General features: G+C 32.6%; 2 protein-coding genes across 8 annotated transcripts in view; one reads left to right on the forward strand and one right to left on the reverse strand.

The window, feature by feature from the left end:
* Positions 1–635: 635 nt before the first annotated feature.
* The window catches only part of LOC143254218 (ubiA prenyltransferase domain-containing protein 1 homolog), a 28,507-nt gene continuing 11,304 nt past the window's right edge, over positions 636–17,838 (reverse strand). The window contains exons 1-2 of one of the 5 annotated variants that reach the window (XR_013030108.1): positions 8,185–8,693; positions 636–3,329 (exon numbers count right to left, since the gene is read on the reverse strand). Coding sequence is in view for 3 of the 5 variants with exons in the window: in XM_076509011.1 (XP_076365126.1) it covers positions 5,012–6,039 (1,028 nt within the window). In the remaining 2 variants the exon portion in view is untranslated. Of the gene's footprint in view, positions 6,040–8,167; positions 8,721–17,838 lie in introns of those variants that run through there. The other 4 variants (XR_013030109.1, XM_076509013.1, XM_076509012.1 and 1 more) reach the window with 4 other exon arrangements.
* LOC143254217 (uncharacterized) overlaps positions 13,842–17,838 on the forward strand; it is a 60,052-nt gene continuing 56,055 nt past the window's right edge. The window contains exon 1 of one of the 3 annotated variants that reach the window (XM_076509008.1): positions 13,842–13,862. The gene's annotated coding sequence lies outside the window, so the exon portion shown is untranslated. Of the gene's footprint in view, positions 13,863–14,078; positions 14,501–17,838 lie in introns of those variants that run through there. The other 2 variants (XM_076509006.1, XM_076509009.1) reach the window with 2 other exon arrangements.

Below are 17,838 nucleotides of genomic sequence, written 5' to 3' on the forward strand. Positions count from 1 at the left end.
TTCGGATTTACAACACTAAAATCACGAGTTCAATTCCTTTCAGTGGACACAGCAGATAGCCCATTGTGGCTTTGCTATAACACACAAACATGCCCTCTAGGTAAAACACAGTATAAATATCTAAATTTTAATACACACAAACATGCCCTCTAGGTAAAACACAGTATAAATATCTAAATTTTAATAAACAACGTTAATTATATGTCACGTTAATTACACGTAATTCCCAAACTAATTATATGATGTATTAAGACTAGTTTAGTTCCCATACAAAGTACCAGGAGGTTGTGATGAACTTTTTCCTATACCTTTATGGAACATTATTAGTGTTGTCAATAGCTAACACATTTTGTAGTGTTTATCTTCAGGTTGGGAAAAATATGTCAGTTCAAAACGCCATCAAAAACAAGGAAAAAATACAACTTAAAACCCAATCACATTTAAATAAGGTGGTAAACACTGCCCAAAAATCTCCCAAGATAAAAAGGTTTCATGAAAAAAAAATATTTTACAGATGTTTTAACCTTTCTTACCACTAGGTGACTATTAACATTATTTACAGAGGCTTAAATAGGCTAATTTGAAATGCTTGCAGGTTTATTTAGTGAAAAGTGATCAAATACTGCAGTTCTTCATATTTTGTTTTATTTACCAACAATTAACGCATCCATAAAGCACCATCACAGAGGGTGTTATACAATATGAAAGTATGACAAATTGTTGCACACACTACATTTGGCAAGAAGAATAAATGAATTTCCCACAGGTTGTACACACAAACACATACATGTATCTCTTCGAAGACTACACTGAATGCAATGTCGTTTTCACAAGGAAATAATAAATATTGTGACAAACTAAAGGAAGGTACCATTCTACAAATAGGTTATATATATATATATATACTTGGATAGTTCACAAAATCATTAAATATGTACATGTGATTAAAATGAGCACATACAATTTAAAAATCAAAAGTAAACATTATAAACAAGTAGCTTGTAACACATCTGTGTTCATTAGTCTGGTTTGAAAAACCTATGGTCCATGCTGTCCTATTAAATTAATATATAGTACTTTAACACATTTTAAATGTTTTGTACATGGTATAAGGTCATACATACACTAGAACATTTTGATATAACATTTATTCTTTTGCTTAAATTCCATAAAAATATATAGACTTTGAATAATATCCATGCTTATAAGCTCATTCCAGCTTTTAAAATGAAGTTTTATAAATTAACTTCTCATGAACAAATAAAAATATGGTTAAAAATCACTGATGGGTTTACCTAAATTGAAAGATTCAAGAAAAAGTAAAAACAGAAACAGTTACATAATCAGCACATTGACAAACATAATAATAATTAACATAAATACATTAAAGTAAGGAAATGCACTGTTTACAAATACATACAACTTCCCATAAACAGCCAGAACAAAGGTTGATTGATCATGTTTGGGGTAGGTACACAAGTAGCACTTGAATTCTCTTAATGATAGTCAACTGTAATAGTTTTCTTGTCAAGTACAAATCCCAAGACATTATGCACTAATAAATAAAACATTTTATTCCTGTATCATATGGATAAATAATATATCAAACATTTATACTTGTAACTACAAGATCTTACAATAAAGTTTACCTAAATATTAAACATTCTTCAAGATTGTATAAATTAACTATTGGGTTATTCCATGCTAACTCACCCAGGACTTCCCAGTTCATGTCATAGATTTCCTTGAAAAACCTAAGTTTCAATTATTTAGTCATGTAATACGACTTTAGTAGGATTTTGCATGGCTGAATAAAACAAAATGAATTTTTTCAAGAAAATCTAAGACAAACTGGGAAAAGTTCTTTTTCCCTGGGTGAGGTTGCATGGAATAGTCATATTTTACTTAAGGAATAATAAAACAATGTCAAGTGATAAATTACATATTAAACTGAGCTGTATATACTTGTTAACAGTTTGTACTAACAGTTTTTAGAGGGGCCACATCTGTTTGTTCTTAAGCAAAAAGCTGCACAACGGACTATCTATGCTACACCCAGTACAAAGATTGATCCCTCAATTTTAGCATTATAAGCTTTCAAGTTTACCAATGAACCATCCAACATGAGTGAGGCAAAAAAAACTGAACTTACCCATGCATAGAAATATTATAATCTAAGTAACTGTCACTTGCATTTAAATATTAACACATGAAATTTCAGTACTTTGTGGCCACTGCCACAGAGAACATCTTTTACCTGATATTTCCAGGTTTTCCCAAGTTTACTTTAAATACAAGTTAACTTTGATTTCTAAATTAATCAAATACATTAATTTTAAATAAACAAACCCTGTTGAAGTCTAGTTTGTATTGTGAGACACACAGTTTACAAACAAGCTTACTATATAATTACTACTTCACAATCTTACAATTTTATAAATGTGTATTTTACTCTGGAGATCTTCCATCTTCTCTTGCATGTTAGGCAGTGAATTCAATAGCTTATAAGTTTTATTAGCAGTTTGGTTAAAAAAATATATTGGCACATCTGTTACCCTCTCTAGTGCAACCAAACCATTAGCTTATCAGTTAACATTTACAGCCTTTTCACAGGTACTTATTTCTTCAAAATGTATTTTGTTCTAAACCAACCACCCAGAGAAGAAATGTTCAAATTAAAACCAAAACCTACTTTTCTGCTCCAAAGTACCACAAGAAAAGACAAAACTTCAAGTCAAAAACCAATTTTTTTCTTCTGCTCGTGGGTTTACAAAGGTTTTCACTTACATATTAACATATACTTTCATTCACTCAAAGGGAAAATATTGGTGAAAAGTTATATTATAAAAATAAATTAACAAGAAATGTTAATAAAAAATTATAAATTAACTAATGAATAGATAAACTATAAACAATTAGACATAACTGGGTTAAGATGACAGCTCTCAGTCTGTGGTCACAGACTTTCTTCAGTGGGGGGAAATGGATGCACATTTACAAAAAGTGGTCAAACAGTGTTAGATCTCATAGTGAAATGGCAAGATAAAATATGAAATTCAGATATGCCCTAAACAAAAAATTTTGAGAATTACCAATTTGTTTAAGTTTCACTCAGTTACTCAAGGACTATTTGCACTAACTATTCCTGATTTAGTAGTGATACACTAGAAAACTAATTAACACCCATCCACTACCAGTCTTTGGACAACTCTTTTTATCATTGTTAAAATTGGGATTACCTCTCACATTATAATGCTCTCCACAGCTGATAAAGGATGCACAATGAAGGGGATTCAAACCTGCAACCCACAGATAGTGAGCTGAGCACCCTAAAAGTCAAACAAACAGAGTTATATGGAGAAAAAAAAATGTTTAATAGAAATTATCCATTTTTATTATAAAACATAAGTGCTAGGCATTAATTAAACAGACAAAAGTTGATTCACATAATTACAAAGATTTATCAGTTGTAACACAAGTAGCTGTGTACATGCTGCAGTGTTTCTACAGGCACAGAAGAAACAACTTGTATGCTATAAAAGATATTTTAGTATCTCCAATCAATCTCAAAATTCAAATTTAATTTCTGAACAAATAATAACAAAAGGCTTACATAACTAAAACCTTTCAACAAAAATGTTTGCAAAACCTTTCACTTAAAAAAAAATTGTGTGTCAACTTTACAAAGGTATGCTGAGCCTTAATGAGTATATGAAACAATACCATTGCCTTACATAAATATATAACAGTGCATATATAAATAACACTCAGTGACAAACAGTATATCCACACCTTACACTACATTTAGTTAAAGTTTTCAAACACAAGTCCATTGTCTAAATAATATTTATGATTCAGATTATGCAATTAATTTATTTACATAAAATACTATGAAGGTTTATATTTCTTTCCACCAATAGAACAACACATCACGTTAATAACACAGTAGCAAAAAATCAAACATGGTGTATACAAGGGAGAATTTTTTATCCTTCTATCAACAGAAAAACTTCATACAGAATCATTTGCATTAAGTACATGTAGATAAAGCCTTACACAAAAAAATCAACCAATCTTGCTAGGTTAGGGCCCTCGTTTTTGAATCAATTGTTACAGTAAGGAAGTGACAAAAATGTTAACACTTTTGACAGGAGAGACAATAACCTGAGAAATATATATCTGTCCAACATTGTTAGAAAAAAATATCAGATAGTTGGTTGATTTTCTATATAAATTACGTAATAATAACCGAAGAATTTAAAGTGAAATGAATGTAATGTATTGGATAATTTTTTTACTTACTAAATACCAAAGTTTATCTTATTATTCATACATGACCATTGAATAATTTCAGATGTTAATGTTTCTTAAAGAGCTAAAATGAAATTAATCACTTAAAAAAAACATTAGAAAATCCAAACAGTTTTTACTGGGGTTAATTCTGTTCTAAATTTTTATTGTAAAATTAGTATATTACTAGTGACCTTGTAATGAAAGCTCTAGGGACTTAAAAGTATTTATGCATATAATTAGTTTAGAAAAATGTATTTAAAAAGCCAATAAGGTTCGTATGTTTCCACCAGTAATTAGAGTTAAACAGTAGCATTCAATAATAAAAGAATGTTTTTTCCTTTCTGTCAAAAACAACACAAAATGATCCAGACTTTCCTTCACAGTTCACTCACATGATAATATGCACAAATTAAAATCTCCAATGCCACATTATCAGATAGTTTAATGACCACAGCATTTCAAATGTCCTTCAACCAGTTTTTGTTTTTTTTAAATAATCAGATTTTATTATATTCTTCCAGTTCACATCAAATGACAAAAAAAACTACAAGAGAATATGCTTGAAAGCTTAGCTACGTATCAAACACTGACATGTCAGAAATAAACTATTACACTTTCAAAGGAAAACTCAAAACAGCTACAAATACAATGCATTTAGGTGAAAAACACCAATTAATGTAAGCAGCTGCAAGAACTGTGAACTTATCTCCTATATATTTTATTTGATGTTTAACCATGGTAAATTATGTGGTTCTGCCATAATACAGCTAATCAGGTAGAACAGACCAAAGTACACATTTAGCTTCTTCATCTGTTTCGGTAAAGTCTGAAGCCGTCCGTTACGAAACTGTTTTTCCAAGTCAAATGCAGCAGGAAGTGTGATCAGAGGAAGTAAGAACCATTTAGTGAAATGAAAACCTAGGACAGTAAATGCAATATAAGGCACAAACAACAAAAAAGCAAACAAAATATGAGAACAGGTGTAGCCTATAAGAATGGCGACCGTAACAGCACCTGCTCTGCTGTCACTCTCCACGTCACGGGTGTTGTTGCTGTGAAGAATGGCTTCCGTGTTAAGGGCTAATGGCATGGCATAAAAAAGTGTGTTCAAGTCCCAGGTTCCAGTCTGAGTCATGTACGAGAAAAGTACTGTAACAGGACCGAATATAACCAACACTAAAACATCACCAAGAGCAATGTATTTCAACCCAATGCCACCTGTATAGAGAAAAGAGCTGGACAATCCCCCGAAATACACTAATGCAAGATGCTCCATTGATGCTGGAGAGAGGAGAACTAATCCGATAAACCCCACGCATCCCAGAACGTAGAGAAGAACTCCTAAATGGGCAAGGTCGTCAGGAGTTAAAATCTTGTCAACAAGAATTCTGTCATCACTACGCTTGCTATCGATACCTTTCAGAAAATCAAAGTAAGTGTTTACGACGTTTCCAGCTGCATGCACTGAGAGAGCTGACAAGCAGGTCACAAGAAATATACTGAAGTCAAAGTGTCCAGTACTTTTGTAGGCAAGAGCAGCACCAAGTCCGACAGGAGCTAACGATGTACTGAAAGACCACGGACGAAGGGAGAGAAGATACGCAGAAAACCTCGATGGATACTGAACTAGTTTTCCAGACATTTTTGGCTGATTTTCTCGTTTATTGTCGTTCTCTGACGGAGACTGTGGAGTGGTTGTATGATTCATGTTTACTGTATCTGACGCTTTTCTTAGAAACATACAATCTGTGAAAAAAATGAATTTATTATGTACCAGTACTAAGAATACTAACATTCATTGGAAACAGACATGTATCAAATCTCTCTCTACTTTCTCAACACTCATTCCTCAATATGTATTAATGAATAAAAATATATTACACATACAAGAATACCCACATGTAAAGCTTTTCTTTTTCTTTTAATTTGTATAATTTTAAACATGTGCTTCATAATGTTAAATATTTATAAAAGAATCCTTAACCAAGAGCAACTAAAACATAATATAAAGGGTGACCTCTTTATTAGAATTATTAAATAGCAAACATTAAACTATCACTACTCTTGAAACTTAAGTATTTTACAGAAAAAACAAGCATGAGAAAGTTTGTTTATCAATATTTACGATTATGATAAGGATAGTTCTTCCAACCCTGAACAAGTCAAACAGAAGTATTTATAAGTTTTAAGAAAGTTAAAAAATAACAAGGTTAGAAAAAAAACATTTCTGGTATATAATCTTTTAAAATAAGGCAATACTTTCTGATGTAACCATTCAAAGCACAGAGAAGACACCTAGTGGGATTATGGTTAAATACCAATCTTCCCAGCATTCACTAGGGGAACATTAAGGATGTTCTCAATTTTTTTTGCTAATTAATTTAGTTGTTTGCCAATTATGAGCAACTGTACAAATAGACTTCTGTTAAGTAATTGTTTTAGTTAAATAAATTATCACAGTACTAAACAAGATTCTATAAAACTAATTATGGAAGTGTGCAGGAGTTAATTATTAAAAACCATTATAAATAAGACATGCAGCCATGTCTGCTATTCTCAAAGTGAATTACAACATGATTTACCAATAAACTCTTTACAGTGTAATATTACTTTATAATCAAAACAGAGTTGGTTTGTACTTGTCTTCAACCAAGAACAATCCAAAAGTGTCCTAAAATAAACTAGTTTTAAGTTTGTTGGAAAGAACAGAAACATGTCAGTTACATCTATGCCAGTAAACAATATTAGTCCTAGAAACAATTAATTTATTTTATCTAGAACTCAAACAATTTTTTCTAATGTTTTATTTGTTTGTTTTTTGTTTTTGAATTTCATGCAAAGCTACTGGAGGGCTATCTGCATCTAATGTTTTTTAACAGGTCATTAAATTCAGACATTTGACTACTTCTAGATGCAATTAAAACATTACTCACATGTCATGTTAAACTGGTTAAAAATAGTATACATTTTTTTGCCAGGTTATCCACTAAAATATATTATGATTATGAAGTCAAACACAACAGCATTACAAAAAATCACCATAATATAAATTACATACTTAGTATTTGGTATCTCTTACTAGTGCAAGATAACTAATCAACTTCCAATTTCAAGGACTACACTAATTCTTAAATTTTACATAGTTTTAAAATTTTATATAGTGATAACTAAAATATTTTAGTACTATTATATATTTAACATGCATCACTTGGAAACAGTGTGATATGTATCATCGGACAATCAAAGAAATGTCTAATAATAATTTTAAGAGCTTAAACCAATTGAAACTAAATTCTAAAACAACTTGTTGATATTGTGTCCTCTCTTATATGCCTAAAATTACATTCAGTCAATATTATTTAAAAAAAATTAATTTAAGAAAAATACTCTCCCCCCAAAAATCAAAATTTTGTACTATAATTACCATGAAACTAAATAGTTATGTAAATGTTACACTCAGCATCTCAAAAAAATAGTAAAATAAGAAACAAGCTGAATAAAATAAGCCTAAAAATGCTAAAGTTCTTTAACTTTTGTGTTTAAACTAATTCTTAAGAATACGTTAAATGTATCATCTACACGTGTAACTAGGGGATCAAGTGTACTACCCACATCAGCTAACAGAAGTCTCAGTGGTAGTAATACCAGTACCATGATAACGGACACACAGCAACAAACATTTTCAAAGACTCAGTAACTCCTAATCCATAAGTACAAGCTCGGCAAAACCTTACGACCAACCTACATTTTATTGAAGAAACAATAACTTGAATATGTAATTAAATTTGAATTAACATCCAATTACACATTCACGAAATCTAAAAAGTTAACTTTAAATCCTATTTATTTCAAAATAAAAATATCTTGGACAAACCTAAAGCAACGAGTTACCTGTTTAAATCCTTCAAATTTCATGAATAAACTCCAGTAACCGACTGAACGAATCTGACGTTTACGGTTAGGCCCTAACGCTCAAGACAATTAGGCTTATGACTAAACCTATATTGAATAATTATCGACAGTAGTAGTTTTGCGCTAGTACTTCTAACTAGTATTAATAAGTTAGGCCTAGTAGTACTAACACTTGTTATTAAAATCAGATAGCGTGACAGCCAGAAAGAAAACTAATATATTACTTTTTAAGCCTTTCTGCGCTTCACTGAACGTTTACAAGTGCCGAAAAATTTACTTCGGATCATAAATTGTTAATTGGCAAAATTAATGTTAATACCATAATTTTCACATGAAAAACACTATGCGAAAGTTATAATCAATTTCCTGTTTCAAATCTAAATTTTAACCAACCGAGAACGCGTAACCCAACATCTAACTTAATATATTTTCGAAAATACAGCGATGATAAATTTATAACTTAATGACCCACTCAAAAACTTATCTCAATAACCACCAGAGGACTGAAGTAAACTAATTTCTTTACTTTTTGTTTTAAATAATAAAAATCTAATATATGAAAATAAGATAAACAATATTGAAAATGACAGGAACAACAACACAGAGAAAGAAACGTGTTCTTATCATTTGGCATTTGATATTTTAAACATAAATGCAACTCATTTGACATCCATAAATGTGTGTATATTCTTTAAAATAAAGACATTGGGCCTTATTCTGTTAAGGCGTGCGACTCGTAATCTGAGGGTCGCGGGTTCGCATCCCCGTCGCGCCAAACATGCTCGCCCTTTCAGCCGTAAGGGCGTTATAATGTGACGGTCAATCCCACTACTCGTTGGTAAAAGAGTAGCCCAAGAGTTGGCGGTGAGTGGTGATGACTAGCTGCCTTCCCTCTAGTCTTACGCTACTAAATTAGGAACGGCTAGCACAGATAGCCCTCGAGTAGCTTTGTGCAAAATTCAAAACAACAACCTTATTCTGTATTCACCAAGAAAAATCGAACTCCTGATTATAGCGTTCTAAATTCGTAGACTAACGGCTGTCCCAGCAGGAGACCATAAGCAAATGAAAAGATGAAAGACATAATTACAAATCCAACTTTAATTTTGAACTTCTTACCTGAGGGTGAACAACTAGTGGCAAGCTCCGCCACCTACGTAGTTAATTTTAATGTAATAGTTCAATTAACGCTGATGTGCTTGTAACCAAAGAAACGTAAAATGTGTTGAGTTGCATATTGCAACTCGAACCTTGGACTTCTGATCAACTTTTAAGTATGATAATCACCAGGCCAAGCCCAAGCCTGCTTTCACTTTTCAGTTATCAAATAATAGATTGCTGTCAAATAAAGAATACAATAATTTAGCCTTTCTGTTCTTATATTATGTAATTATGTTTTTGTACAAATTATTTAAGATTTTATCTGATATAATTTTAATTATTTTATTGATATTTAACGAAATCAAAGCTTTCAAGAAGAAAATAACTATTTATATCCATAATGATTATTTCTGTTTGGGAAATTCTTCCATATTTTCAGGGTCTCAATGGTAAGTTTGAAGGCATATAACACTAAAAGTAGGATTTCGATACTCGTTGTGTCGAGTCTCGCTGCGTAGGTATTTGGGGTCAGGTACATTAGACCTCTTCCTCCTACTTGTTGTGGCCACAGCATAGAGTTTGTTTTGAATTTCGCGCAAAGCTACACGAGGGCTATCTGTGTTAGCAGTTTAAGACTAAAGGGAAGGCAGCTAGTCATCACCACCCACCGCCAAAGGGGTTGTGTAATTGAGTGTCGGAATGTACAGGGCGTGCTTAGATGTTTGAATATATAATTTTATATTATTTATTTTATTATTATTATTTATTATATTATTTTTAATATAGGTATAAAGGTGTTCCTTTGTATTGGTTTATTTTAGGCTTAAGTTGTTGTATAAGTAAGGCTTCTTTAATTTTGCGTTTCTTTATATTTGTTTCTTTATTTAGTATTTGAGTGTTTTCTATGGTTTTGTTGTGTTTATTTGACTTAATTACAATCTTGGTAAATACATAGCATAGGTATTCTCCAAATATGTAACATCAGCCAGCTCATTCATCAAAGATTCTTTTAATTTCAAGTTTAATCTTAATCAGCTTAATCATAATGCCTTAATGGCCAGTTTCGATGTTATATCCCTCTTTACAGAAGTTCCAACTGCTGAAGCCTTCAAGATATCCTTAGAACTCTATATCCGAGACCCTAACCCATCTGTAGACATTCCCAGTAACCAATTAGCAACCCTCATCGAATTCGCCACGATGAAGACAAACTTCATGTTCAACAACCACAACTATATACAAACAAATGGCCTAAGCATGGGCAACCCAGTATCACCAGTTCTAGCCAATATTTTTATGACACAAGTTGAAACTCAAGCAATTAACACAGCATTACATCCACCACTATACTGGTACAGATATGTAGATAACACGGTTGCGGGATTCACATCTACAGAACACACACTTAATTTTTTCAATCGCATTAACTCTATACATCCCAACATTAACTTCACATGTGAACAAGAAGAAAACAATCAAATATTATTTCTTAACCTCAAAATTACAAGAACCGATACATAATTTATAACAGAAATCCAGTGATGACTGGGTGCCTTTCCTCTAGTCCTACACTGCTGAATTAGGACGGCTAGCGCAGATAGCCCTCGAGTAGCTTTGCGCGAAATTAAAAAAAACCAAAAACCTTATCTTCTATGTATTAATCCTGTTCTTGGTTATTGTACTTCCTGTTCTTCCATTTGGAAATATTTTGGAACTCAATGATTTGTCTCTCTTTTCATTTTATAATGTCCTCCTGAGATTTCTCAGCCTTTAGTGAAATTTTAATTAAGACTATACGGTTTCCTTCTTACCCTTTTAAACCTCATTAAAAGGTTCATATTCATAATTTCCGTCGTAAAATATAGTGAACTTTTGGCTCTTCACTGCCAAGCAGTTCGACGCCGGTTTAAATTATTTTGCTGAGTTAAAGTTGTAGACCTATAGAATCTGCTGTTTTAAAATCAAATGACATAGGAATACTTCCAAATGGTTAGTTGGGAAAATTTCCGGTCTATCGTCCAATAAGGACACTGTTTTTTTTATGGTTTTGGAACATATTTTGACAGTTTCATTATGTGAAAAGGATTGCTGCTTGGTTCATGAAAACAGGTTTATTATTTTCCCATCTGAAAATTCTGGTGTATATGTTTCATGTTAATATATTTATATGAACAAGTCTTGTCTGAAAGATTGCTGAATTCTAATGACACTTAACTTCAAAAGGAGTGGAAAAGGACTCTTTTGATCCCAGAAATGATTCATTCACAATGATTGAACGTTTGGAAGTTTTCCATCAATATACACTGCACCAACATGTTTACTTTATATAAGCCATTTTTTATGGTAGCTGAATAGTAGGAATATACCCACCTTTTTGGAATTTTCCATTAATGTTATCTATATATAAAGTCCTAATCTTTGCCCTTGGTGTTCTATATTTTTTCCTGTACAGAATTATTAAGATATCCAAATATATGATTAATTACTCACTTTTTGGACCCAATGAATATGCTAACAGACTTTTTCCATCATCTCTTGCTTCTACTTTGGAAGGAGTACAATATATTCTTTAATTGCTTCCTAGTAATATATTTGTATTGCCTTAGCTGGAAAGGGAATTACAGCCGCTTTCTTTCTTGAATTTGAAGCAACATTTGGCACTGTTTGAATGTATAGTTTTCTTCAGGAATCGCACAACTTTGGACCATGCTAAAGTCTTCTACTGGTTGCATAGTTTCTTGAAAGACTAAAGTTATTGTATTAAATGTTCAGCTCTATACCTTCTACTCACCAAAAACCAGTGACCCTCAGATCCACTTTGATGTCATGATGTCTGATTTGTAACATTTTTTATCTCAGGTATTTGTTTATTTGTATGCAGTTAAGCATAAAGCTACACAATGAACTAGATGTGCTAAATACACCAAGGGTATTGAAACCCGGTTTTTTAAGGTTAGAAGTCTGTAGACTTACCGCTAAGCCACTTGGGTACTTCAAGGAAACCTAAAGTGATATTGCTAAATACAGCGTTTCATTTTAGCGATATGTAGAAAGCTGAAATTTTATTTCTAGCCAACTCCAAGACAGCCTCTTAGTCTTCGGTTGATGAAGTTTTGATTGGGGTTTTAAAATGCTATGGTCCAGAAGACTTCTGATAGACTTGCCGAATAGGTTTGTTTCTCTCATGGAATTGAAACCTGCTTTGTTTTTGGACTATGGTCACTCTACGTATCAACATTTTTAACTTTCTCATTTATAAGGCCCTTATCCAAAAGAAAGAAAATTGGATTTCGTGTTTTTTCTTCTTAGATTAAGCACTTGTAGCCTACACTTTCTTACATTCATTAAATCTTAAGTTACAAAATATCCAGATAACAGTTTAGGGAAAAATTTCTCGTGCTCTTAGATGCCCTAATATGACAGTTCAAGTTTAAACCTATTACATAGGCGATTGATCTCCGCAATAACCGGACATTCGAGGACCTACTTTATAGAATGACAAATGTTTAATGATTTGTAGTAGTAGAATGAAAAAGACAAGACTTGATCTGAAACTGAAACAAAAAATCAAAGCTTCATTTTTTAATAAAATAGAAGAAACGAGGATCGTGCAAGTGGAAATGAATATTGCTCGTTGATAGGTTTAGTTGGAAAATGAAGTTAAATCTATTTAACTATGAAGTTTTTTTTTTGTTTAGAATTAAGCACAAAGCTGCACAATGGGATATTTGTGTTCTGCCCACCACAGGTATCGAAACTCAGTCCGCAGACAATCTGCTGTTCCACCTGGGGGCAAGAGGAAGTAAAGACTACTTATACCATGAGCGAAGGTAACAAATCACATTTTAAAACACAAGCAAGACTTTAACATTTAATCTTGATTCATTTAAAACAGAAACGAATCTAATCTCTCTCTTTCTCAAAACAAAAATGAATCATCCAGAAAATATTCATCCTCAATATGCATTCTCTCGATCTGTCTGTATCTGACCAATCAGAAATTGGGATCAAAAGCAGTCAAAATGATCTTTAATTCACGTAACTGTAGTGGGTTCTGAGTATATTCCAAAGGAGAACTTACGAAAATGTTAATATATATATATAACATCACGGGATATTCAGGTATGTAAAATTCACACATTAAACTAACCATATTATTCAAGTCTTTATCTACAAGTTCTACACGATATGAAGTTTTACTTTTCCTCAAGTGCCACCTTAGCAACTAATGAACGTTTAAACTACAGCCAAGGTCATTGACTTCTTACTGTGTTGAATTTTTTTCGGGTTACGTGCCTTTCTCTCTAGCTTTTCTACTGTTTAATATGTGATTTATTTTACTACCTAAAATAATTCAAAATTCCAGTTTTCAAATTTTATCTCAGTTTTTTTTTTAAGTGTTGCTTTAATTTTGATGTTTAAGTTATCACACACCATTACCTACTTGCAATTATGAAACGGTTAACTTCGCAAAGACTTCTGTCCTTACCAGTATTTGGAGGTTACGTGAAAAACAGCTGACAAGCATCAAACAGAACAAAAAAGCGTAATATGTGGTAAATACTTTTCATTTTTGTTTATGACCCATTTAACGAAGGAGTGCACCTTTTGGTTTTATATGAATTAACCATATACCTTGTTTATGCGGATTATATGAACATTTATATATATGTGTGTGTGTGACAACAACAACAAAAAAGCAATCGCGGATTTTTTTATATTTTTCTAATGCTCGGAAATATATTTTTTAGTTTGTATCCAATAGATGGGGCGACATTACAAACTTTTGTTGGTGATGTTGAACGCAGACTTTGTTATTTGTTCAGGGTTAATGTGCTTTTACAGTTCTGTTTTATGGTTTGAAAACGACGTGTCTGTTATGACTCATGTTTATGGAAGAAACAAAAACTAAGGTCAAAAATACATTTGGGGAACAGTTAAATCAGTCGCGTTTCCTGACAAAAATATTTAAAGTATGAGTCGCAGTGTGACTTGTTACGCCATATGATTAATCTTTAGTGCTAGACTGTATTTGTACGACGAAACAGTACTCCTACTACTACACTGTTAGTGTTAACCTACTGAGTACTACTGCTGGCACTAGTGAAATAGAACGAACGAACGAACGATTTAAAACCCTGGCGAATGACTTAATTTAGACTTTTTAATATCAGCAAGTCGTTTGTAACACAAGGTAGGCTGTTTTTTTTTGTATATTCATATGGTCTAATAAGTTAATATTCGAAACCATTAAAAGTTGCTGTCTACATTTTTCTCGGTATTAAATAGCAGTGGATACCCTTGACTTAGAAGTTAAACTTACGGTCACGTAAAATTAAAATTGTTTAAATGTTGCATTTCACACTTATCAATTTATTTAATATGTTATTACGTATTTTGGTATCCACAATTTAAATAAATCGAAAGTATTTTTGAAAAATCGTTCGCGTATATTAGTTGTCTCATTTGTGCTTGATGAATAAAATTATAAAATATGATAAAAAAAGATTGATTTTATGTGATACCAGTATTGAGTGTAATATTAATGAATTTTTTCGAATTTTCAAAATAAAAGTATTCATAAGGCTGTGTAATTTACACCGATATATAAGCGAGTTATAAATTATAGGTTTAGGCCTGTATCATTTGAGATTTGCTTTGTTTAGTTTAGTACCCCGTTCTGAAAATATTACATTATTATTAACTCTAGTTAGAGTTTGGAGAAAAAATGGCAGATAAGACTTTGATAATTGCGTTTCTGCTACGTGGTAAAACTAAAACACTTGGATAGGTTTGTTATATAATACGTTATTAAATCTTACTACTACGTGCTGTTCAGTGCACGGAGAAAATGTGTGGACTTCGAATGCCTACTTCCCTCTATGTCACTTCCTGGGGACCTTAATGGTGCATGACAGTTTTGGTGACAATTGGTTCAGCGTTTCGTTAGTTATAAGCGAATACAAGTACAGGGAAGAAAGCAGGCTGTGCGGCGACATAGAGAGGGGTAAAAATGAACTCGTACTTCCTTCCATATTACTTAGTGAGAGGGCAAAAGATTAAAACTAGATTTGGTGACAATCAGCCCAGCGGTTTGCCGTTTATAAGCGGATATGCAAATAAATTTTTGTCAAATCACGGTTTAAACTCGGTAGTATCGGAATTATCCACGCGTATTTTAACTATGTGTTTATGATATATGTTTACCATCATTTTTAAAAAGAATTTTACCATTCAGATAATGTTAGAAGGAATTGAATAACTTATTAATAAATAAATAAAAAACAAAAAACAGTAACCGTTCAGTTTTCACATATCAGATCAACTCTGATGCTTTTTAACGTTTTCGTGAATATATATAAAAAATATACATGGAGGAAACTTCACTTATTAATCGAAATAGTCCGTATAATACTGTATTTAACTAGGTACCTAAATAGAATAGCTCATTGCGTACGCTTGGACCAAATAGTCATTAATATGATTGCATTTTCCCCGAAATTTAAACTACAAAACCACAAACTAAGTAGTCGTAGTAAAAAAGAAACGAGGAAGGAAACAGTCAATTTACGTCTGAAGTTCAGATCAAGCTAGGAAACTGACATGTAGAACTACATGTTGGATATTGGAGCTCGATACCTCCAGTTATTCCACTGTACAGCCTATAACAATCCATTAGTTATTATTCTACTCTACAGCCAATAGCAATCCATTAGTTATTATTACACCAGAATCATTTCATGTGTAAAAAGGGTGGAGTGTACAACTGAGACATCTAACATTACTTCCTTTCTTCCAGGATCAGTCGATGCAGAGATAACATATTGACTTTATTAATCTATTTTTGTGTATTGACCTTGTGACCCTAAAACTATAAATGGGGTTCATGACCTCGTCGGTTAAAAGAAAAAAAAAACACGTTTTTATTTGCCATATTGCTTATGAGATCATGAATTTATTAGAACGTAAGAGTCACTCAAATTTAAATAAGAATTACGCCAAGGTTTATTTAATGCCACTAATCATTGTTAGGGGGCAACTATGTATTTTAAATAGAAAACGAGTGAATCATCCAACTTTAGGTTTCCGTTATTTATACCGAGTGTCGTATTAGGCAAACATACGCACACCAAATTCATTGTGATAATACAGTATCTAGACCTTCACCGGTTGTGTACGATATAAAAATCGAGTCGAAAGTTTGAGCATTAATGACTTGTTTTGTTGTGTACCTACAGAACCATGTATGTCTACAAAAGTTAAAAATGTGAACTTGTGTTATTTTTTATCTTGAACCTGGAATTGTTCCAATTTTATATGTATTGTAGACGCCCTCAAGTGTCAGAATGTTTATATTCTTATCATTTGAAATTATTTAAATTTAATACGAATAAATTACGACCGATTTAATTATGATTCTTGTTGGAGCAACTTCTCCCCACGCGGCTGTCACAGAAAGATTAAATTACGGTAAACTTTGGGGCATTTTAAAGTGTCTCATGGATGTAGAGAAAACAAGAGTACCATATATGGCGTTTAGACGATTAATAATTACTTTGTACGTACGAAGCGCCATATTGGTTATGCGTTCTTTTCGTAACACTTGTTTGCTATGCATTTTGCTAAGACTAACTATAAGACACGCTTTACACTAAAATTTGGATCCATTAAATAGGTAATTTTTTAAAGATACAATTAATTAAACTGTAACAGGAAGCAGTAGCATATTTCGATTAGAAATTGTTTTTTAATTTCGCGCGAAGCTACACGAGAGTTATCTGCGCTAGCCGTCCCTAATTTAGTAGTGTAAGACTAGAGGAAAGGCAGCTAGTCATCACCACCCACCGCCAACTCTTGGGTTACTCTTTTACCAACAACAGTGGGACTGATCACAACATATAACGCCCCCACGGCTGAAAGGGCGAGCATGTTTGGTGCGACCGGGATTCGAACAAATAATCTTTGTTAACCTGCAGATGACCTATGAAGGTCGGAACGTTGTTCTTTTCTTATCAATAAGTGTTAATACCCATAACAGCCGTTCTGAGATACACAGATATTGAAACTTTGACATGTGCTTTGGATGTACAACTTTAATGATATAAAGAAAATTCGCTTGTTAGGAGATAATGCTGCATTACCTTACAACGAAAGGCTGATTTAATGCGAAGCACTTTTTTTTTTTCTTCCCTCATATGAATTTCCAGTAAGAAGAGTATATATAATTAGTGTGATATGCCGTTGTCAACGAGACCTTTCGCTTAATACCAAGACTAATTAGGCTAGTTCGTCTACAACATACTATCTTAACCGAAACGTTGTATGCGTAAAAAGTTCCGAAGTCATTGATTGGTATATGGGACTATTTGTAAAATAAAACGCGAGTCTTGTGACGTATTGGCAAAATAGTTTTGAGGATGTATGGTCGGCCGGCATGGCCAGGTGGTTAAGGCGCTCGGCTCGTAATCTCAGGGTCGCGAGTTCGAAAACCCGTCACACCAAACGTGCTCTCCCTTTCAGCCGTGGGGGCGT

Source organism: Tachypleus tridentatus, chromosome 6 (assembly GCF_004210375.1).
Source record: "Tachypleus tridentatus isolate NWPU-2018 chromosome 6, ASM421037v1, whole genome shotgun sequence".
Taxonomy (NCBI): domain Eukaryota; kingdom Metazoa; phylum Arthropoda; class Merostomata; order Xiphosura; family Limulidae; genus Tachypleus; species Tachypleus tridentatus.